Source organism: Amyelois transitella, chromosome 4, assembly GCF_032362555.1.
Source record: "Amyelois transitella isolate CPQ chromosome 4, ilAmyTran1.1, whole genome shotgun sequence".
In the NCBI taxonomy this organism is placed as follows: domain Eukaryota; kingdom Metazoa; phylum Arthropoda; class Insecta; order Lepidoptera; family Pyralidae; genus Amyelois; species Amyelois transitella.
In genome coordinates this window covers 3,042,595-3,068,028 of record NC_083507.1, presented here as the reverse complement: position 1 = coordinate 3,068,028, position 25,434 = coordinate 3,042,595, and the positions used below count along the sequence as shown (strand labels likewise).

The window sequence follows — 25,434 nt, the reverse complement described above, 5'->3', positions numbered from 1 at the left end:
TAAAATGCAACGCCGCTTGGCTCATTGGAATACAATGAACATTGATAACAGAAAATCAAAGGAGTTGATTAACTTTTATTTTTGGGAAAATATTGGTTCTTTACAATCATTTTCTCCTCCGTGTCCCTTCTTTTCCCCGAGGACCTGGGGTCCGCAATGGCTCTGCTCTCTTGTGGTCCTTTTTACATTGGTACATGCATACATACATATAATCACGTCTATATCCCTTGCGGGGTAGACAGAGCCAACAGTCTTGTAAAGACTAATGGGCCACGTTCAGCTATTTGGCTTTAAGATAGAATTGAGTTTCAAATAGTGACAGGATTTAGACAGACATTTTACATTGGTCTTCCCTCTATATTGTATTTTCTTTGAAGTGTAAGCAAATCAAATAAATGAATTATCTATCTATTTGTGTTTCCTCCATGTTGCTCATTGCTGTCGGGTTTTGTCTAATGATTAAGGAGGTTGTGGGTTCAAATCCTAGGTGGAAAACACCTGATGTTCAAATAAGAAAGTTGACCGCAGTCTCCTTAAGTGGTGATACCTTTTATAAATATGTAAATTCGTCACTAATACTGGACATTAGGGATATTTTTTGTTTGTGATTTATTTCATTAAAACATCAATACATACTCATACAAAGTCAAAGCAACATAGCCAAATCATTACAAAAAAAAAAATATATACCTACAAACGTCGGGACTTCCAAAAAGTCATGTTCTGGCACATCTACTATATACAGGTACAAGTTAGAATTCAAAGTAACAGGTAAATTGAAACCATGTCAGTTGACCGGTCATCACTTTATCGTGTCATCGTGATGAAGTATTTCACACTCATGTTGAACATTCGTTCCTGAATCACTAATGCATGTGAAACATTATTTAAGCTTAAGAAATATCATGATTTTATTAAAATGTGGGTTTCCTAATTTGGAATTAAATGTACTGCAATGAACCTCTTCCATGTTTTTAAATTTTTACTAGCTTTTGCCTGCAACTTCGTCCGAGTGGTCTTTTCCGTAATAAAAAGTAGCCTTTGTTCGTCCTTGTTCTCTTGCACACTCAGTTTCATCAAAATCGGTTCAGTGCTTTAGACGAGAAAGCATAAGGCACAGACAGACTAACATTTAAATATTTGTAGGGATATATCTAAATTCAGGCGTCAAAGTCCTATAGACAAATGTTTTCTCCAATTTAATCTAGCATTAGTCAAGGTTGTAACAGTAGGTATCATTAATAGAAGTATTCCCAGTCTACGATTTAGTAAATAGGTAAGTAGAAAAATTAAGAACACAGACCATTAAATTATTAACGTGAATGGAAACGTTAGAAGAAAAATGCCTAGACGAACATACCTATTTCGATCAAATCCGAGAAATATAACAGAAAGAAATCTATACCTAATCCATCAAAGCAGAGGATTAGGTATAGATTTCTTCTTCTTCCAAGCAAAAAAATAACCAAGAAACTTTATGAAAGATACAATAGTACACGAATTAAATGAGCAATTCCGCCTTTTGATATTACAATCACCGATTATAGCCGCGCGTGCGATCACGACGCCTTGCCCACGGGTGGGATAGTGGGTCGAACATTGTAATCAAGGAGAATGTAGTAATTTCATAGCGAGAGATCATCTAGATAAGTGTGTTTCAATAGCTTTTCTTTGAGTTCGTGTTGTTGAATTATTGAATAAGTTATCATTCATGTACGTCCAACATTCGTTGCGTGTGGTTCCCGGCACCAATAGAAAAAAGAATATGACCACTCTGTCTTATTACCATGGATGTCGTAAAGGGCGACTAAGGGATTGCTTGTAAACTTGGTATTCTTCTTTTAGGAGATAGGTTAGCAACCTGTCACTATTTGAATCTCAAGTCCATCTTAAAGCCATACAGCTGAACATGGCTTCCGTTATGTTCAAGACTGTTGGCACTGTCTATCCCGCAAGGCATATAGACCTAATTATATATATGTAAGTACTAATTCCATGTCTCCTCCAAAGTTTCAAGTCACCGAGTGTGAAATGTTTGTCAATGATGCGCTACATTCTGAGCGACATATTTTCGGGAAAGCAAATAACATTACGTAAGCAGAAATATTAAAATGTTACGAGTTGCAGTACCTACATTAGTTTAACGATAAGATAGTCATCTTGGCTGTATGACGACACTGAGGAGGAAAATGAGTAAGGTTTGCTGTGAAATTTAAGGATAAATAGGTACTAGCTTTACATAGTTTGTGCCTACTCGCTTTACATACTTTGTGCTTCGTGCGACCGCTCACGTGAAAAGTTCTTTAACTATATTCTTCATACTCACATTATGTACTTATGTAAAATTTAATGGTAATCAGTTCGTTATAATATTTAGTATGGATGTATTTCACTCAAAGTATCCAACACAATGCCTCATTTGTTTTGATAATCCGCGTGCAATGACCCGATGGACGCATGGACATATCGCATTGCATTCTGCATAACACAGAACAATGAAGATCTGGTTCAGCGCTCTGTGGTATAACATAACATCGTACTAGCGCGTGCCGTAATCATACCTTTATTGGCCCTACCTTGTGTCGGGATTCTTCTTAGAAAAGGTTTTAAGAAAACCTTAAGTAAGTATATGATGCAATATTCGTTGGCTGGTTTTATTATGTAAGTAAAAAGATAAATAGGTACCTAATTAACCAACACGTGGTAATAATACTGAGACATACCTACTTACATACATACATACATTCACAAGACCCAGGCCAATCAGAAAAAGTTCTTTTCTCATCATGCCCTGGCCGGGATTCGAACCTCCGATGTCACAAACAAGCGAACTACCGCTGCGCCACAGAGGCCGTCAAATACATTATGGTGTTAAACTATTTCTCAAGCCAAGTAGTCAAAATTTTGCGGAGTACACGCGTTAGAAGAGATTTCTTTAGACATAAGCATAACCCATGTATCTACTATTGTTTCTTGTGTTTATCATTCCTATATGTTTTCAGTGTAAATATTGGTAAATAAATCTGCTGTTTCAGACTACAGTGATGAAAGTAACTTACAAATTTACCGGTAACATCGAAAAATTTGGTACAGGTAATACAACCTTTCGATACATCATGAATGGGACATTGAAACCATAAATACCCTTTCTACTGTCAATGGAAGCGTGGAGTACCCCAGGGCTCGGCTCGTAGTACCAGCTCATGGTACCAGGCGACCAGACAATGGCAACAGTTGCGCTACTCCTTCCTGTGTGAACAGTAACAATGGCCATTGTAGTGGCCGCTACCATTTCACTCTTATGATCAGGGAAATGATGAGATATGGCTGTGGATTTATTGATTTGATCGGTGAAGTCATTATAAACTTGGATAGTTAATAGATAGTATTTTAATTGATTCGAATTTAGATTCGAAATATTAATGTGATCTTTTGATTGGTCTTGGTTGGTCTTTTTTGTAAATATGATAGCCTAAAAAATGCTATAGTTATTTTAATTAAGGCACAAAGATAAACTTAAGTTTTATTCGGCTAAAACGTAGGATACTTATAGAAATTACCATCAATCAATTAACTTTTATTCACTGTGTCATATTTTTGTCTCCCTGCCTACTTGTGTTCAGATTTTTATTTCTTGTCAAACTCAAACCCAAAATATTTCTTGCATAAATGTGTAGACATGTAGATGGAAATACATTTAACAGTATCAACAGTTTGTCCCTTCAGGCATGCAATATTTTTTAGTATTGAAAATAATAGATAATTATATAAAATAATACAGACACAAAACTTTTTCTAAACATAACATTGCATAGAATATTGTTTATATCTGATCTAAGTTTTTATGCTTAATTTTTGCAGAGGTCTTAATAATACAATAACAATAGCGAAATAATCATTAATTTATTGAAACTTTAAAATGTGTAGTAGTTACATCTCCTCGTATTCCTTTAACAGCGATTCCACTAATTACGTACACATGGCCGCTGCAATCACACACCTTATTATTCCGACGGTGCCTTCGTAACAACAAATTAATGAAATGTCATGTTTGCGTTCTGCTTGTAAACAATCATGTGAAAACGAATTCAATGACAATCATTTTAAGTAATATTATACATTTTCGTCGTCAACGCTAATAGTATTTTTAAGACAGGTAGGGTTGATTCACGAACGTTTAAGACATAGTATATCATATCTCCCCTCAATTCCTTATTCTGCGGTTTATACATTGAGTTTATATCAAAATGAGGTGGATAGGGAAAACTATTCTACCTTTCTTATTTTCTGTGGATGTGTGTATGTTTGTTACTCTTTTACGCAAATCTACTTACGGATTGTGATAAAATTTTATACCCGGGTAGAATGTAACTTGGAACTTTTTGGAAGCAAAGCCCCAGGGTGCAGCTAATAATACGCCTTGCCATCAAAGAGTCGGACTCGGATTTCGATGTCCGACACAAAAGCGGGCCACGGCTATTAAAACCAGCAGCCACATTCAGACTTATTAAATTTAAATTTCAATACTAACCTAATCGTGGTCAAAGTCTGAACCTAGGATTCTATTCTTGGAGGATGCAATATGGACTAAGGAACCACTAAGAAAAAATTTCGTAATATCGTGAATCGTGACCATAAGGTAGGTACATCTTAAATATGACGTCGCCACAGTTCTTGATAAGCAAAACTGTAAATCGCGTTGCTTGAACCCGGATGGGTAAGAACTTTATCTTGAGTTCTTCCTTCGTTTTCCAATGTGCTATTTTGGTTGTAAGTTTTGTGGTTGATGTGCCTTTATGCTATGTACTAACCAGTACCATTTCAGTTACTCGTACATATTCTAACAAAATATCAGTATAACAGTTTTTCCCTAAATCATATGTAGCTAACTAAGTTTTGACCGTGGTTTTGACTGCGTACATTACTTCTCTCCCATGGTTGAAAATGCGATTAAGGAATAGGCTTTTATTTACTTGGGATTCCGCTTGTTGGAGATGGTCTCGCACCTGTTACCATTTGAATCTCAATTTCATCGTAAAGCCATATAGCTTAACGTGGCCTTTCAGTGTTTTTATGACTGTGACTCTGTCTACCTCGCCATACGTGACTAAATGTATGTATGTATAGATATGTGCTGTTACTCTCATATCAGTACACTGACCGTTCGCAGCTAACAACAGAATCCATACAAACTAACCGTAACCCCGCCGTTGCGTGTCGATCGAAAGCCGATCGAAACTCGGTCAGCGATCGATTACAATTCGATTGCGTTCGCGGGTCATTTGGCGCGGACAATGGTACGAATGGGGAACTAATCTGTGGTAGGTCAGTGGAAAGTGGGACGTCTTGGTCCAACATACGAGTGTTGTGCATAGCAATTTACTCGTGTGGTTTTACCACTGAATTTCATTAGGTCTCAAGAATTTCTGACTGTACGTTATGACATTTTATATTCCAATATGGAATAACTCGGCGGTAAATTAACGAGCCATTTAACTAAAAAGAGCTTCTTCAGGTTTTGAAATTTTTTCACTCTGGTCTTTGAATGATTATATGAGAAGCTTTCCTTCTTAGAAGTATTATTATTTGTAGTTGGTACACATTGATTTTCACTAAACGTAAAGACTACAGGAGGAAATTTTGATTAGTTATTTGTATGTTACCTCAATAATTACATACAGTTACACCACTAAACCAATCTCAATTTACATATATATGATGTATGAGCGGAGCAGCGGGCGATAGCTAGTAAAATATAACGTAAAAGGGCCAGCCAGCTAAACAATATGGTATATAACTCGAAATAACGTGGGAAGGTGGGAAGGCAAATGGAAATCTAAGATGACAATAAATAACAAGACAATAGGTTTGTTTGGCCCCAAACTAAATACATAAATAAACGGGTTAAGTTCACATTTGTAAGTGATATTGAAGCCTACTCGATTCCCACAGCCTTTTGTGTTCTGACCACGTAGAACCAATTAGCACATAAATCCGACAATGTGATTTGAACTTATCTAAACATCATTAGGAATAATTGTGTATATTATATTCTGTCGTATATCTATATTTATAAGAATTACCTATATAGATTTTAAAAACAAAATCATGTATATTTTTATTTATTTATTCTTTATTGTAACAATTACCTACAATTAGTAAAGTACAATAGGCGGACTTAATGCTAAGAATTTTATCTTTTTTATATTAAAATATAAAATTTAATTTTATTGATGCACATCATAACGTAAACATAATTTTTGAAGAATAAATCTGTATATTAGAATAATTACAGCGTGTATATTTTTAGGCAGTTACCTCGTTGTGTATTTAATTAAAAATAAACCTATAATGTAAATACTATTGAGTAGATATACAACCTTACTTGATACAGCTTTTGCTACTGGATTTGTATTTATTTTCTTTGCACAATTACGAATACACATAGGTACAAGCCATATTTCCATACTAATTAATTTCTAAAAAAATATTTTGGAAATTACTAAAATACTATGCCGACCTCATGTAAAGAGTGAAAGGGTAACGACAAAGAAGAGAGATTACTCGTATTAATTTATTAAAACCACTGAACATGACATTCATATTGTGTGGAGTAAGTAGGGAGAAGGACATGGAGAATTTTTCACGCGGGCGAAGGCGCGGGAGAAAGCTTGTATTTTGTTATACATCCAATAAAATCCCTTACTTGGCTTTTACGTAACACCCTATGCTAACCACGACATGAGGACATGACCGCTATTGTGTAGTCTTAATCGGCGAAACGTGTTCCCAGCCCATGTCGTGATTGTCATGCGCTGAGCATACAATTTGAACTCGAAAACGTTGCCTAATTTCGCGAGATTGATGCACTTTGCGCTTTAAATGTTACGGTCGTTTGTAAACCGCAGAACAGAAATATAACGAAGATACTAATCGCTGCAGCACAATATCAACAGACAGTAAACGTATCAACTTGAGCAACTGTATTCTTTGTATGAAATTCATGTTTGCATTTTTAAATCAACATTTAAGAATGCAACCATAACTATGCTTACATGTAGGTACTCAAAAATATTCAGATAAGTTTGAAATATGGAAAAATTTAGACGTAGCTATATTAAAATGAGAACATCGATAAAAATAGCCGCGTGAAGTCGATCACATCGAATGCACTGTGTCACGACACCGATAAGATACCAGCGGGATCGCACGGCGATATGCAGTGCCACTACTTATTTAAATAACAGGTGATATCTTTTAACCGACTGCAACATATCCATGGCTATGTTTTGGTAAACTTTGATTGCATACAAACATATCTACATAATTACGTCTACATGCCTTGCGCGGAAGACAGAACCTACAGTTTTGAAATAAGGCCACGTCTTTATGGCTTAATGATGGAATTGAGATTCAAATAGTGAACTGTTGCTAATCCATCGCCTCCAAGAATAATATCAAGTTCATTAGACCCTCCCTTTATCAGGTTTTATGATATCCATGAAAGATGGACAAGTCCTATTTGAAAGTGCCGGACACCAAACTTTTGGCTTAATGAATTTAAAGCCGTGCTAAGTACGCCTGAAATTGGGAGATGACTGATAATAATCGGACTATTCTGTTGTTACCTATTAGTTTACAAGTTTTCGCCTGGTCTTCGCCCCCCATTAAAATTTCAAATATTCGTATCAGTCCGTATACTGTAACCCTGGAGCCTAATTTTCCTGAGAACGAAGACCACAGCACGTAACTACTTCTATGTTATTAATGAATTTTTGTTTTAATAAGGTATTCAACCTATTTTCTTTAAATATTGACTTACTTAACACTTCACGAATACAAAATAAGATGTATATTAATATTGTATTAGTTTAAATAAGCTGTCTTTAGCTGCCTTGGATGTTGATGCCAGTTCATCTCAGAACCGGTTAAAATTAAAATCACACACGCTAAAATGATTTGCGGTAAAACTCTTGTCTTAATAAAATAACTTAAGGAGTTAAAAGAGTAAACAACAAACACTTTGTTACTTATATTCCTGCCGATTTATTTCAAGCTTTATTTCTTAAATTTTATATCTTATCTATTTATCGAGATAATTTGTTCTCTAGTGTATTGTTTATGCTTTACATAAGATGACAGCTGTCGACCCCGATACGATAAGAACAAAATAACGGAGTTTAATGTTTTGACACGTCCTTTCACTTAAGGCAAGGTGCCGATTTCTGTGGTGTCGCCTGATGGCGGACCCTGGGTTTCGAAATTTATTTATTTATTTATTTATTTATTTATTGTGACAAAAACGGTTTACACCTATTACAATTATCACACTTTACAATTTGAAACACAGGTATATCATATTAAGTTAACCATATTAAATCATATAAAAAATTTGAATAATGAAATTAAATTTGAATACACATAAATTAAAAACAACAAAAATAATATTTTAAAAATTTTGTCAATAAAAGTTTTGTCCGTCAGATCTTATATTTAATACAATAATTAAGTTAATCACTTTCGTCAGTGTCAGTGTTATTGGTATTAAACCACTGGTCACTCAAATTTTCACAATATATTAGTAGTGCTCGTGCAATGGTTGGCCAGTTGTCAAAATAAGGGTCAAAATCAGTGTTGGCGCTACGAAGTACAACAAAGTACGAAGTACTACGTTTTCAATTACAGAAGTGGAGTAGCAACAACAAGGTATTGCTCCAGTTCATCGGTCAAGATAATCAGAAAACAGCTCCATCAATTCACATTAAGGCTGACAACATGGTAAAAGTTCTGGGCATTTGTTGGAACAGAGATTCAGACGAATTTCAATATACCGTAGAGTTACATGAAGTTAATAAATCACCAACAAAGCGCCAGGTGTTGTCTGATATTGCTCGTATATACGACCCAATGGGTTGGATTGCTCCAGTTGTTTTAACTGCAAAGGTTTTCATTCAAAAATTGTGGAAGTCTGGGTTGTCTTGGGATGATGAACTTCCTGAAGATTTGTTACACGAATGGCTCAAATACAGAGCTCAACTCTCAGAACTGAAAACCATATTTATTCCAAGATGGCTAAATTTTAATCAGGGTTGTGAAGTTGAACTGCATGCCTTCGCAGACGCATCTCAAATGGCTTACGCTGGAGTGGTGTACTTTCGAACAATAAGCTCTAATAACGTAGTTCGCGAATTGAACAAAATTGAAATATAGCAGCGTAAGGTTCAACTGGGAATACGCAAAAATGAGAGAGAGATAGAAGGAGAAGGGTTGCTAAACTTTAACACGTACTTACGAGTATCATGTGAAAGTTTCGTAATTTGAAGTTTTATTACATTAATTAAGGTTTATGGAAATAAATTATTATATGTGTCTCATTTGATATCATATTTTATTGGTATAAGAATCAAGTATCCATCATCTATTTACTTAAGTATGTTTTTTCTTACGTAAGAGAAGCGACATAAATTATGACAATTTTGATGCGTTGAAGTCTTTTCTATGATGGGATTAATATATTTTTTTAAATCTACAGCAGCAACACCTCGGGTTAAAACTTTATTAAGCCGTAATTTCGCTCCCGTGAGAATGTCTTAAAATCATATCTTGTCGTATGATAACGACATTATAGTATTATTACTTAAAATTTTACCCAAAACTATTGAGTGAGGTAATCTATTGATACGAGTACCTTTTAGACGCAGGAACCAAACTCTGCTTGATGAAAGTGATTTTTCCTTTAGTCACGCGTGACGACATCCACGGGAAAAAGATGAAATGTTCTAAAGTGGCAAGAACCATACCGCGAATAGAAACTATCGATCGAATTTTATCTACCAATACAAAAATAAAGTCAATCACGTCGCTGTAGTAAGTTTATACCGAGACTCAATTTGCTTCAGAAATATTATCAAACCGAGGCCGATAGAGTTGTTAAAAATCATTACGCGCATAAGTAAGTTATTGTCACGCTATTTCTCCATAACATTCACATGCTTCAGAAGCAATTAACATTGTCAGATTTAACCTCGAATATGCTGACATTATATTGGGAATGTTGACCTTATAGCTAAGTCATATTAGATTGGTTTGTTGAAACAGAATTTTAGTACCCAATGTTATAAAATTCATACTAACCCTAACGTGTAGAATAACATGCATAATACACCGCGGGATGAACAGATTCACACATGCCATGTAGTACTAATGACTGGCCGGTGCGGTGGTAGCACCTTTAAGGTGTCCAAATAAAACGCATGATGCACCAAGAGTCACAGGTTCAAATGTTTCTACGGCCATGTATCAATAATGAGTATGTTATTAGTAAGTTAATAGGAGGAAATAAATGCCGAAGAAACCTGCACTTTCAAGCAACTGGATGTTCGATTAGTTCTTTTTTAAAATAAACTAATAACCCAAAGATGATGACATCGCTGACGTCACTTAACAGAATTAACTACATTAATTCTAAGTATATCTGTGGATTTTTTATACAATGATACTACATCGCGTGGTAAATAATCCCACGTTGACAAGTAAGAAGTTTCACCGTAATTTTGCGCCTGCGCTTTCCACCATCCGTCAAATGCTGCAAGTTATGCGCGCCACTACACCGCGTCCAGTCGGAGAGCTATCTCACACATGCAATGTTATCGTTAACATAGAAGGCGTTTTCATACCAAAATTTTAGACAATACACATGTTAAATAGACAATAAAATTAATAAAATAAAATATTTCTTTATTTTATTAATTGATAACTATGATCCAAATCTGTGGTCCAACTGGTGATTCATAATTTAGCTTACCTTATTTTTTATTTTTCTATTTAAATTTTTCTAATAGAAAGATGGTGCAGTGCATCGCCTGTTTCATGTTGCAACCAGTATGGGCTATTGATAAGACATACACTAATTTTATTTTATTTCTCTCTCCGATTTCACTTTTATCAATATGTATACACATATGTTATTCTTCCGTACTGAGAGTGTGCTTAGAAAACACAGCTGAAATTACTGAGCGTAGAACGTTGAAAATTGTTATAAATGTTCCTTGGCGAGTGTAGGGGTGCACTAGGAGAGGTAATTATATCTTATAAATATTCGTGAATAGCCCCACAGATGCTCGAGGGTCTCTTCCTTTTCCGAGAAATCCGAGGAGTCCAGTGCTACTCGGAATATAAACAATACTCACCAAATTGATGAGATACTTATCTGATTATGGGATGCTCCTTCTGCACGTTTTATTTCTATGCTGTCTTGCATGTTGAAGTTGTTATTGTATCGTTAGCATTCAGTAGCACTGGATACGTCCAATGGAATATTGATTGAGCAGTGATGTTCAAAATGATGACGAATAACTTTGTAACAGTTTAAAAACAATCATTGTCAATAGAAAGTAAGTACAACCGATTAAAAAGTCATTTTTATCGTGATGAAATACCTTGATATCTTAAATTTCCATCATTCCGTTTTTTAGGTTAAACAAATTTCTTTCTATTTTGTACGCCATTGATATTGTAGTTTTTTTTTTTATAATAAAACAATCACGTATCCTATCATACTTCGTAGGCAAATTGCTATAAAACTCGAAGATCATTATAATAATGATGCAAGAAATTATCATAACAACAATAATAGTTTTTGTTTTGATTTCTAAAGAGTCTCGATGAAAATTCCAATGCAAAAAAAAATTAAGAACTTTTTATCATTTCATTAAGATTATACCAAATAAGTTTCTCTAACTAATATACCTAACTACGAAAGTAACTAAGAAAGAAAGTTTTTGTTTGAATTTTTACATAATCGAGATAAAATTTTTGCGTTTTTTTTTAATTTCTTATAACTTTTTCCAAAACTTATTATGATTCTGAAAATTAGAGTAGTCAATGTTATATTTGTTCAAATTAGTTTCTTTGATAAAAAAAAAATAGTTTTGATATTTGCAAAACTATTATATAGACGTAAAATTCAAACGAGTTATTGTCGAAAGCGAAACGAGTCAAATAAACATATCACCAAATTGCAATTCAAATGAAAACGACTATATTATGACATTTAAGGTAATGCGACTTCAAATGTCTTGTTAATATGGACAACGCCGTCCAATGCTTTATTGATTCTCGCGGGAAAGTCTCACTAGGTATTCTTATAAATATGTAGTAGAACTGTTCTATCTAACTAAAAAAATTTGAAAATATTATTTCTAATACTTCTTGCTTGCTTCTGCGCGGGGCTTCCCGTGGGAATTTCCATAAAAAAGTAGTATCAAATTTCATAAAAATCGGTTTAGTAGTTTTTGAGTTTATTCATTACAAACATACAATTCTTTTCTCTATAATATTATTTTTAAAGGCCCATAATGATAAAATCCTTACTACAAAAAAGTGTAATGGAAGTATTAGAGGGAAAGACTCCATGAAAGGAGTTGATAGCGAAGGAATCTTCCAAATGTCTGACCAACTGCACAGCCGGAACTACTGGGCGTAAAAGGCTGCTATTTCGTAAATTCCTCACTAAGTTTCCTCAGGAAGTGTAGAAGAGTAACTTAAAAATATCCGAAGAGAAATATAGTGTTACGAAAAAGAAATACTTATACACCCGTTAAGGACAACTTAATAAGTTAACGGTAAATAATATTTATCATATTTCAATGATTCACCAACATAAATATCTAAGAAGTATCATGATTCAAACCGTACATTAAACTTTCCTAATTCGATTACATCGATTCGATTACATAACACCAAGTTTTTTTACAAAGGAAGTCGGTCACCCATCGCGTCAGCACTTCAGAATACGGACGCTAGCTCAGCATGTAAGTACCGTATGTAGCATGTAGTTGAGAGGTTTCCGAGAAATACTCGCAACCCGCCTGACGAGTCGAAACGATACTTTCATACTGATTGTGCCGTGTGGTTCCCGGCACCAATACAAAAAAGAATAGGATCACTCCATCTCTTTCCCATGGATGTCGTAAAAGGCGACTAAGGGATAGGCTTACAAACTCGGGATTCTTTTTAGGCGATGGGCAAGCAACCTGTCACTATTTGTATCTCAATTCTATCATTAAGCCGTTAATAGTTTTCAAGACTGTTGGCTCTGTCTACCCCGCAAGGGACATAGACGTGACCATATGTATGTATGTATGATTGGTATCAAATGCGATACTTGTTTATGGTCGAGCAAAAACGCGAATGTAAGGTTCGGTGTAGTTTGAGACTTTATGCATTCTGGGGTGTGACGATGGTATATGTCTATTCAGCGTGCGCAAACCCTAAATAGAGTTAAAAATATTGTTAAACTCAATTTTCTTTTTTATTTATAACTTCTCAGTTGTAACTCTGGTTCATTGTCCATTCTGGGTATGTTATTTATCTTGGGTCTTTTTATGTAGGTTTATAATATTTGTAACATAATTATGTAGGTATATTGACAATAGAATAAGCTATCAGTTCACTTAGCGCCACGTGCATAGCTTTTTTCTGGGTGAAGTTTTATACAAAATTTACCAGGTAACCCGAAGGAGATCGCTTTTTGTGATAAGGTCGACTTTTGCTGCTATATTTTAATACATCATTGTGAATTTGCTGCAATTTATTGTAGTGCAATAAAGAGTAATTGTATTGTTTGTATTTTATTTTAGTGATGATTGGTGTGAGAGTATACTAGTATGTATCGTAAAGTGATTATTAATTTATAATATTCTCTATATCGACAGTTTTCTAGTCATTTAAATACACACACCTAAAGGGTGTGACGTCATAAGTGTATATTTAAAGGATTCACAAATTAAAATATGGCGTGTTAACGAGCCTTTTCTCTAAAGCTGCGCACACACCGGACCATCGAATTGATTTCGCTATCTTTCGGTTCTGTATGGACGGTTGGGTGAACGTAAATTTTAGGTCTATATTTTTAAGCCTAAGAATGAGCATGCCTAAATCCGGTCTTCGTTGGCTCGGGGTATACGCAGCTTATTTAAAATGGATCTTGAATGGATCCGGATATAAAAGATATAAAATAATTTTTGTATACTTTACTGCACAATTTGTAACTTTCATTCTTGCCATATCTCACAAGCTTATGAACGATCGCCTTTCATTTCCTGTTATCAAGATATCAGTTGGAAAGTAACAAGCTATTGTTTAAGATTTTGCAGTAATTTAGAACCCAAGATTTACAAAAGTTCTTGTCAATTAAAATATTTTACTATAGTAATGTTAAGTTATTTATTGAGCCATAAATCTTTATGTGAATTCTATGACATAACTACTTACAAGAAACTAAGAACTGATACAAAAACAATATGATTCAGGAGTCAGCTCGGTCTTTATTCCAGGACTCTTCCGTTCTATCCATCACCTCTGGTGCATCATCGCAATATGCTCTGCCCAAGAAAGTAACCATTTCGTCAAAATTTAAAAAAAAATAGGGTAAAATGCTTAATACCTGTGGGCGAGCGCAGGTGAATTGATACACTATTTCTAGTCCTACAACAAAAAAATTATATCGAACAGACAGGTTATAGTCGCGAAAGCTCCGTCAATGGGCGTGCGCATGTTTTGCTGGCAACGATTCAGCTCATTCCATATAGTATATCTACATACGCAGCAGTACGTCAACTTCGTAAGTTCATGTCGGTCAGTGTTGAGAATTTCGTTTATTACAATGAAGTATATACAAAATTATATTATTAGTATATTTCGTATTCAAATTTCTCGCATAATAATTATATGAGAATTTTTGAAAATATACTGGAAAATTACCATAAATGGGTGTTGAAAGACTACAACGAAATCGAGTTCACCAAATCCATACTACAAATCATGAATTGGTCAGCCAGATGATTTCGATTATAATGCGGGCAATACATCTTACTTTTTTATCTTAATTATATATTTTCCACCTTATTCTTATAAAAATTCTTTAAATATTAATTGTACTTAATTGGTGTAATGAATAATCTATTATCTAATGAATAGTCTATTCATGCTGTTTTTTTTTTGTTCTTTTATTGGAAAATTAAGTCGATAAACCAAAGTGTGTACAGTATATCGAGCTACAATAATATATACCTGTGTATTTAAAAAGAGGCTAATATAAAAAACTCTTTAAAATAACCCTGTTTACATGACAAGTAAAATCTTGAAAACGCGGCCCCCTTTTTGCAGGTGGCGCTTTCTCACAGTTAACTTTCTTATTTCTTTATACTGCACCCAGTGTGAGAATGTGAAATGCATCATATCAATGTTTGTTTCTTTCTGTTTTCTTTGTCCCCAAGTTAATTCGAAAGTAGTTACCGTACCGTCACGCTCAGAAAAGAACAATGTACAGGTGAGAATCCGTGGTAGGTGACAATTTATCTTGTAATTAATATTTTATCAATATCTTTCCATGTTATTATGTTATCAGTTGGTTTATCGGTCAGACTGTAAACAAGGATTTTATTGAGTTGACCGATTTTAAGTGCTATTAATTCCGGATCAGCTGATATTTTATTGTTGAAATACTTACTTACCATACTATAAAAAAGAGAACTTATTTAGAAAGTGTAAATAAACCTGATCCTGCTTTGATTTTGGGTTGCATTAATAAAATGGTGGTGGTAATTTTTGTTACTGTAAACTAGAAAAAATACTTTCTTAGATTAATAGCGAATTAAAATCATCTGTAATAAATTTTAATGGCATCAAAAACAATGAACAAACAAGAAAAGAGAAATGCAGCGTATTAAAATATAGAAATCTTAAAACAAAGAATATCTCGTTAAGTTACGTAAGGATAGTTAAAAATACAATTTAAAGAAAGTAGATCACTGTAACGAGTGGATATAAAAAGCCCTTAAAACAACTAATGTAGAGTAATGTAGAGCGGATGAGTGATAGAGCTGGCGGGGCGCCAGTAACGAGCTATTTCCTAGCTTTCGTATCAATTGAGTAAACAAACAATACCTACTGCTGTACAGTGTTTCAGTTTTACGTTATTACTCGAACGCGTATTTTGATCTATATTTTAGAGTAAGTAAGGAAATCTATTACTGTTCCGGCATTTGCTATTCGTCAAGGCTGAGTGTATGTATTGTCACACTCAATTTGAGTGCAAACTGGTTATAAAATAGGTAAATCAAAAAGATGAATACGTCATGCCACACGCTTAAATTACATTCATAATTTCATTCCTTTCCTAAGTCGCCTCTTACGAAATCAACAGGCAACAGATGTGGATTGGATTTAAATTTGATAGGTACTACATAACACTTTTACCAAGGGTACCTTTGTGGACAATAATCATATACAAATGATCATTGTACTTTCCACTTCTAATTTACAAGTTTGAAATCACTTCCGTCCATTGCCTCTTTCACATAAAGGTTTTTGATTTGGGTTATTTCTATTTTAATGTGGTTGACTGGAAGCAATCCCAATTGGGAAAAGCCGCCATTGTAAGAACATATTTTTTAATTCTAGAAACATCATTTTATCATGTTTTTTTTTTGTGCAATAAAGAGTTTACAAACAAAGGTTAACGTAGAAATATATTGTTAAGTGTTCATGGGGTTGAAAAATGAGGAAAATTAAGGAGGGAGTGCAATGTGGCGGAACGCCGTACGTAGGTGGAGCGTGGGTTGTCGGCTGTGGGTTGTTTTGTACTAAACCCCAGTTTCCTTACGATACCCGCAAAGGTCGAAGTTCACCGACTTTTAAACTGTTTTATTGGTTGTTTTAGAAAACCTCAACTATGCTGTTGTGGATTTCAGGATCTAATTTTAGATTAGCTTCGGATTTTTGTAAGGCTGGCATGTTCCTGACCTGTAGAACCATCTTCTTCCCAGTATATCAGCACCCACTTTTAAGCCATTGGAATTCACAATTTCATGTCTTTTTCAATTCTTGTTACTATCAATGTGTATGAGGATCAAGGTTCGATGCACTATGAATAATGTTTTTCATTCCTTTTCATAGAATTGGCATGCCTTTTTGAGTGTAGGAATTTGTGTCATACAGGACACGAAATCCGTTGATGTTGTCAATTTATTAACATTTACCACCAATCTTATTAACATACGTATAATCTACATAACAACATATCCGGCACATGATCATCAATAACACACATAAAATTGAAAGTTCCATTATAGTGCATTAACTTTTCGAGCTATAAGTACCTATTCATGTTTTTTTTACCATTAATTATAATTACCAGTAAAGTTCATGAGTTTCTTTTCTTGAGATTGGTATCGTTCCGCTTCAATAAAGCAACGACTTTTTTATCTGAAGCGAGATCGTATAATGCGTTTCGTAAAATAAAGCTAAAATCTTGGTGGAAATATATTCACATCACATCACATTTCAAATATATTAATCATAATAATAGGTAATCAATACATAGCTTTGCCAAGAGGGAATTGAAAAATGCTGGCTCAATTAATGCTTTCTGTGCAGGCTGCGTACAAAACATTAAAAGTGTTCAAACTTTATTTAATTCTATAATATTATGCGATAACAAAAATTGGCTAGAAAGAAAGAACCAGCAACTTGTAAAACAGAGGTTCACTATACCTTCGACCCTGGAATGATTAAGCAAGTATTTGTGCATCCTTCTTATATGATTGTTACAAAGGTGTAATTTGTAAAAATGTTGTGTTGAGACCTGTTTGTTAAATTTGTTATTTCACAAACAGGTTTTGGAGCTAAACGACTTTCTCTAAAATCCTCAGATTTGTACTGGTAATCGTCAGACTACAGAATTAATATATAAAGCGGTGAGACGGAAGATTAATCAGATGTCTTCTAAAAATAGTTGCGAGAGACGCGTCTGAGGACCGAAATAGAAACTGGACGTATTCGCAAAATCAATACCAAGTACAGACTCTTCTTGTCGAAATGGTCATATTTTAAATTATTTTTGACCTTTTAACGTCATTCTGCCATCAATCGTTTTTAAACATTGATTACACCACTTCGCAAATAAAGACATCATCTTATGATGTGGTCTTTTGTTCACCAAAACTTGACCTTAAACGTGCGAAGTTTTTACTCTAAGTTCTATCTAACTGCCAATTCTACATCTTTTGTCTCTTTAATACTGCTTCTTTGGTTGACGCAAATCTTGAGAATCTACGAATTCCGGAACTTTTACTTAAATTTCCGACAACCCTTGTCTCCCCATAGTCTGCGTTGTGGTACCTAATGGCCGTTATGGATGTGTGCTTACAAATTAATAAGAATAAAATTAAAAAATATCCCTAGAAGCCTGGCCAAAACCGTCCAGACCAGCGGTTTCACTGGAGCCCGTAAATCTAGTTTCGGTTTCCTTGCAAGGGGCACCGGCACAGCTGGGCTGCCGGCTGCATGTTTTTTTTGTTGCAGCAGACGATAGTTCCACGAGGAGAGATCGCGGCGCGCACGACGCTCCGAGCCAGTCATCCGCCGCACCCCGCCGCGCGCGCCCGTACACCGGCAACGCGCATTTTGTAGTCCGTAGTTCACCTGCCACCGCACCAAATCGACGACCGTTATATGACAGCCTAATGGACGAACGGAGAGGTAGTCCATGCATGCTCGTGTTAACTTTGTGACAGTGGAGTGCAGTGTTGTGTCTATGCCATGGAGGAAGTTCGCATTTCGGATTGGCCTGATCCACCCGGATCGCATGCATGGCTGCCTGCTTATGGTTTCCAGCATGAACTAATGGATAAAGACGACTATTTCTGTTCCAATGGTGAGTGCCGCTCTCTCCGAGCTGCGGTCGCAATCGGTTCCAAGTTTATAAGAACTGGAACTGACCGGAAACCTCATCACACTTGTTTTGAAGTTTCTTTCACTTATTCGATGTCGTTGAACTAAAAGTTACAATGGATATAACTCGCCGAAGTGAATTTCATGAAGGTTGATCATTAGATTCTATAGAGCGTTTTTAAGAACCGATCGAATCGGTCAATTCGTGACATTGTTGATGAAATAGTCCAAAGCATGAAAATGAATTAGTTGTTAGTGCTAACAATAACAATCGTTTTTCATTGTTTCTTTAACAATCTGCATGGTGTTACTATCTTACAAATAGTGTGATCGTGTTCGGATAAGACCATTTGTTTTGTAACATTAATTGCTTTTGATGTAAGACGTTTAAGTAGGTAAGTACTGTAGTGTAGGCACTGTAACAATGGACGTTCTAAATGATAAATTATGTTGTGATTTGGCAACATCATCCATCCATTCAACAAACTGAATAACTATGAGACACTTAGAAACAAATGTTAACTCCTTATTTTGAATTATGGTATCGCCATTTACTTATCAATTTACTAAATTAAATCTATTATTAAACAACAATAATCGCTGGTGATCAAGCAGTTGCGACCGAATCTACAAGTTACGAAACCACAATCAAACTAGCTTTCAAAACCAACAATAGATTTGATTGGCAACAATAAACATAAAGGTGTCTATAAAGCCAAAACACATGAAGAGGTAACTGACACTGAGGGAGACATTAATCATAAACAAAAAGAAAATAAACATAACAATTTCCGACTGCACGCATGATCTCTACACGAGACTGCAAATTGCTGGGAAGGTAGTTCTAACTAATATGCAAAAAGTGAGAGTTTCAGATTTTTCTGAGGAAAGATTCATCATTCATTTTAATAACAGTATTTTAAACATTCCTAGAGAAACGACTAGTCGGAGAAAGTTCGTTAATAGATGATAAGTATGTTTGAAGTATCAAATATCATAAAACGTTATCAAATCTTTGCCTATCTAGGCATTTCGATTTTATAGACATCTAAACAGTGAAATTTGCGAATCTATAAATGTGACGTTGCATAGATATAAAATTCGTTTAGGTAGTTCACTGAACTATCTGTTAGGTGATAGTCTATTCGATAATTTGTTAAATCATTGACTCCTGCTGATATTTAAGGACTAGAGATTTTACCAAAATGTATTCAATGAAGTAGGAAGCGGCCCTTATTTTAGAGTAACTTTAACCACGTAGATACCTCCCTAAAATCCCCGAGTTCAGATGCGTAAGAGTTAAGGCAACTAGATACGCAAATTTGTGTTAATTATGTATTTATCTAGTGTCACTAGATAAAAAGATAGTTAACACAAATTGCCTACGTGGAACCAAAACTCGAATCTTGGGTAATAGAGAGCTTTTGTGGTCAACTCTAGTCAAGTCAAGCTGCAAATTATAACGTTGTAACCACAACCAAGTAGGTATGTTGGACATTTCGTGACCTACTATGATATTGTCATAATGTATTGCATTATTTAGATTTTCTATATAAAAAAACTATGTGAAAGTAACTTTTTGACGCTCTTCATCGAACCCAAATTTTGCCAATATTCGGTCGCCATTTTAACACCTAAATTAGCCACAAAATAAAACTAAATGGAGCCATGAGCACGTAACCACTACTTTGGCCAGACTAAAAAGATTAATTCTAAAAGGTACGCATTTAGGGCTGTCACAAAATTTTTCGAATATTTCCAGAATACTAAAACAAGAAGTGCAAAAATAAATAAATGTCACGAACCATATACGAAGTTGTTAAGCATAACCACATTAAATAATAACACAGGTTCACTGAAAAGCTATGAATTTTCATTAAAATGTCCGTATAATTTAATTTTAAGTCCGAGAACCCTGTTCTGGTTAGAAAGAGCAATTCTCAGAGCGTCAACGACCTCACTATGAATCGCTTAACATATATAATGAGACTATGACAACATTAGACTTAACATTATCACACAAATTTCACGTACACGAGCAATCATCCGCCGCGAATTGCGGGTAATTAATAAAATAAAAACCCCAGAGCCTTAATCTGTGTTATTAATTGAATTCCATCACGCCAAGATTCTCAGTTTATGGGAGTATTCAATCAGACATGAAATAAACTCACTGCGCGTTCATTAACACCTATGTGCACCTTCCTACTAATATCTAAATACGTGAAAATAAAAATTATTAGAAAAAAAAAAATATTGGTTTGAGATTAGAGTGCTGCAGAATAATTATACTGTCAAATTGCTCTTGTGAACTAACATATTCGTGTACTGCTAACTTCTTTTAGATAATATTCTCACTCACATACAAATTGATCAAGTAATACTCATGTTTTATGTACGAGTATCTACGAATATCTATACACACAAGGGTAAACTATGTTGATTTAATCTAAGCAGTCTTTCGTTCAAATTATTGGATTAACACAAACTTTCTCGAGCCATGATAAACCAATTTCCCTTGGGTTGCAGGGTAGCTGTAATTAAGTTGGGAGGAAATAAACCAATGAAATAATTAAATAGAATATCATTTAGACATACATAATGTGGAGATGCAAGATAAATTTCGCAATTCGTGACCACGATGTTGATGTCATAATGTGAGTCAGAATTTAGGATATCAATTTTGTCGGCAATAACTAAAATATAAAGGTATTGTCCATTGCTTTATCCCATGCATGAGCTTTTGTCAAAAAAAAGGCTTCAGCCCTCAATATTATGAAACACTTATTGTTCTGTAGATTCGTTAATCTAAAAACAGCCTTTAATGACTTAAAAGTTTTAATATCAATAGTTTTAGTATGTGCCGTGTGGTTCCCGGCACCAATATAAAAATAAATAGGACCACTCCATCTCATTTCCCGTGGATGTCGCAAGAGGCCACTAAGGGATAGGCTTTTAAACTTGGGATTCTTATTTTAGGCGATGGGCTAGCAACTTGTCACTATGTGAATCTCAATTCTATCATGAAGCCAAACAGCCGAACGTGGCCTGTCAGTCTCTTCAGGACTGTTGGCCCTGTCTACCCCGCAAGGGATATAGACGTCACTATATGTATGTATGTAAGTTTTACTATAATTTTAATATACGCAATTTATAGAGTTTAATAAATAAAACCTATACATGACCTTGTAGAACCCTGGTATTACATTTCATAAACGGAATAACCAGAGTGTAATGTCTCCGTTCGATACAAAACGAAACCAGAGAGTTTTTCAATGAAACCCGTTTTACGGCCAGCGTTCGTGAGACGTTATAAATTCCATAACGGATACGAGGTGAATTTGACCTTTATTCCTTTCGTAATAAAGGTCGGGTTTGAAGTAAAGGTTGGAGTTTAGCTGGTACTGAAGCATGCAGTCGGACCAGTCGCAGCCCTAAAGGTCATTTGTTATCTGTGGGCGAATCGCATACCTTATGCATTCCGCATATTCTCAAACTCCCATAAACAATGGGAATATTAATAGTTAGATTAATCAGAATTTATAAATGTATGTTAAACTATTTTTTCTAAATGTACTTTTTCTTGCTTCATGGCCTGTTAAAAATATTAATGGTCAACTGATTCCGTATTCTATCTCTTTTTTGTTATTCCTCCTAAACTACAACGTTCCTATGAAGTCGCAATTTGGGCCCAAATCAAAGTATAAAGTAATAGCAATTAGGTATTTAAATTTGTTTATTTTGATAAAATTTTTATTGGATACAAATGTTTTGTTTTGCTAAAATAGTTCTACTATTTACTTTTATACCTACGACACAGTTCAGTCTAAGTATTTTTCTTTGATAAACTCATGCCAAGATGAATGGAGTCCTTGAGGTGTCTCTTCTTGACATTTGAGATAAACCTGAAGATAACTCCGACAGTAAACCGGCTAATTTCAGTAGTTCCTATTTCATAAACTTGTTCATTTTAATACAGATGTGTATGAAATTGGTCGGGTTTCACCTACTAAAGAACTGTTTGTTATTTTGCCAGGCTCTTGGAATTCTGTTTTGCAATACATTGAAGGTTACATTCGGGACATAGTCATGATGACCACTTGATAAGCGTTATTACAACAAAACGATCGCCTTATGATTATTGCTTCCATTACTTTCCCACGATGTTATCACATCATCATTATTATAACACTATTGTTTACGTATAAAATAATATAGTACGTAATAAATGTATAAGTTTTTTATGATAGTGTCAAGATAATTAATAGTTTTTATATTCATTATCTTGACACTATCATAAAATCTCAATTTGGAGAAAATGAAATTAATATATTCAGCTATAATAGCACTACCTCAGGCTCTCCAATTCTAATGTTTTAAACTAAAACAAAGTCACCGGCGGAAGTTCGTTGCGTAATAAATCTGGCTGAGAGCCGAATCAAACAGGGTGTCTGCCAAACAGTTTCCAATATTCTTCACAAGTGGAAAACTAGGACAGACGAAGCTTGGCGGCACGATTAGTATTGTAAAATATTTGAAACAGAAGAGCCTGATGTGTAAATTATGTGTTTGAAAACAACCCACAACAACACAAACCTTTCGTGGTCCTGTTTAATCAAACAAGGCTTTTGGTTTCGTTCTACGTATTTCCACTAATTTTATAAATGCGAAAGGATGTGTGTGTGTTTGTTACTCTTTTACGCAAAATCTACTGGACGGATTTCGTACACGGATAGATAATAACTGGAATGACATTTGAGGAACTTTTTATCCCAAAATTCATACTGGGACGAAGCCCCAAGGCAAGAGCTGTGTTCCTCTGTTGGTTATTTGTTTTAATAAATTCTGTTTGACAACCATAAGAAATAGGTTGGTGTCGAATCATGAAACCGGATGAGTGCCGTGTGGTTCCCGGCACCAACAGAAAAAAGTAATAGGACCACTCCATCTCTCTCCCATGGATGTCGTAAAAGGCGACTAAGGGGTAGGCTTATAAACTTGGGATTCTTCTTTTAGGCGATGGGCTAGCAACCTGTCACTATTTGAACCTAAATTCTATCATTAACCCAAATAGCTGAACGTGGCCTATCAGTCTTTTCAAGACTGTTGGCTCTGTCTACCCCGCAAGGGATATAGATTATATGTGATATGTGAATGTGTGAAACGAAGGGTGTGTGTTTAAAAAAACCATATTTAATCTATCTATAATATATCTGACATAAAAAGAACAAACACAATTCGATAGCGTTGATTTTTCTGATAGTGAATTTAAGTGTAAATAACTCTATCAGCAGATGATAAAGTAAGGACGTCACAGTCTAGGTCGCGTCTTATCGTTGGATTAACTTGGTTTATATGACTCTTGTTAGCATAATTTTTATGACCGAATAGAATTGTTTATTCACTTCAAAGAACATTGATAATTTAGTTCGCCAATACGGCTTCTTATATCTTAAACAATTATAATAGGTATTCAAAGTAAAAATGTCTGCACAAGCTTCATGGTTCGATCCGCGCTCAGTTCTTGATAAAAATCTGTGTGGGCTGAATCAGTGTAATTTGTTTTAAAAAACGTTTGTGGAACACAATATTATCTAGGTACTGTGTACCAGCTGTTTCAGTTGCCTTGCAGATTGTAAAAGTCAATCAAGGGTAGTTTTGATAAGCATGAGACTTTTCTTAAAAGCGATTGGCTAGCAATCTGTCACTTTCTGATCTCAACCCCATCCAGGCAGCGTTCAGCTGGATGACCATTGCCTTCAAGACTTTCGGAACTATTTGCTCCGTCTACGCTAAGGGATACAAATATTTCCATCAAAATTTATCCTACCATTCAAACCAAATGATGTTTATACAGCTTTGCGATGGACTATGGTATCGCTTTGTTATCGTGCGAGCAGCCAAGATCAATATCTCATAATCTCTTGCACAACCATATTTTAGTTTCTAAATTAACTTGATTGAATAGCTGAACGTGGCCATTCAGTCTTTTCTAGACTGTTGGCTCTGTCTACCCCGCAAGGGATATAGACGTGACCATATGTATGTATGTATGTATTAACTTGATGTGGTTCAAATATGTGTACTCGTAGCGTGTAGTGATGTCGATAACTAAGTTTAAAACATGTTTCTAAGTTTCAATAATCGGTTACCATTTTGAAAATTCGTCGTTTAGTACGACTATGTATATGTGGGATGGCTTTATGAATGTGTCATGTATCCTGTTTAAATATAAACTAAATAGTAAATTTATGTTACGCTTTATGTGGCTTTTTAGCTATTATTTTTCAATATTTTCTTTCACGTTTCTTCATTTTCCATTATTAAAGAAACTGTTAAGTCTCACTCTGAGGTCTTGCTCACTTTAACGCTTTTCTTAAAACTTTACTGGTCAAAACCTATATATTGGTTAAAATTTAAAGTTTTAAAACCCCACGTCTCAGTTTATCTTATCAATATTATGTTATCTAAATTGTTTGAGGTAATTTCATAACTCTCATAGCTTGTTATTTATTGGGCACTTTGTCCAAGTCCGCCATTGTCTCAGCAAGGTTGTTGGCAAGGACGGGTGATACGTTTGAAGTTCGCACATTATAATGCATGTATTATGTTTATGCCGTGTAGAATAGAACCACTTCGTATTTTCTTCTTTCCCATGGATGTTGTAAAAGACGACTAAGGATATGGCTAGTAAACTTG

General features: G+C 34.9%; 1 protein-coding gene across 1 annotated transcript in view; it reads left to right on the top strand.

Annotated features, from left to right (window-relative positions):
- Nucleotides 1-18,416: 18,416 nt before the first annotated feature.
- The window catches only part of LOC106129391 (striated muscle-specific serine/threonine-protein kinase), a 77,258-nt gene continuing 70,240 nt past the window's right edge, over nucleotides 18,417-25,434 (top strand). The window contains exon 1 of the mRNA XM_013327940.2: nucleotides 18,417-18,718. Coding sequence (XP_013183394.2) covers nucleotides 18,604-18,718 — 115 coding nt within the window. The 5' untranslated portion in view covers nucleotides 18,417-18,603. The remainder of the gene's footprint in view (nucleotides 18,719-25,434) is intronic.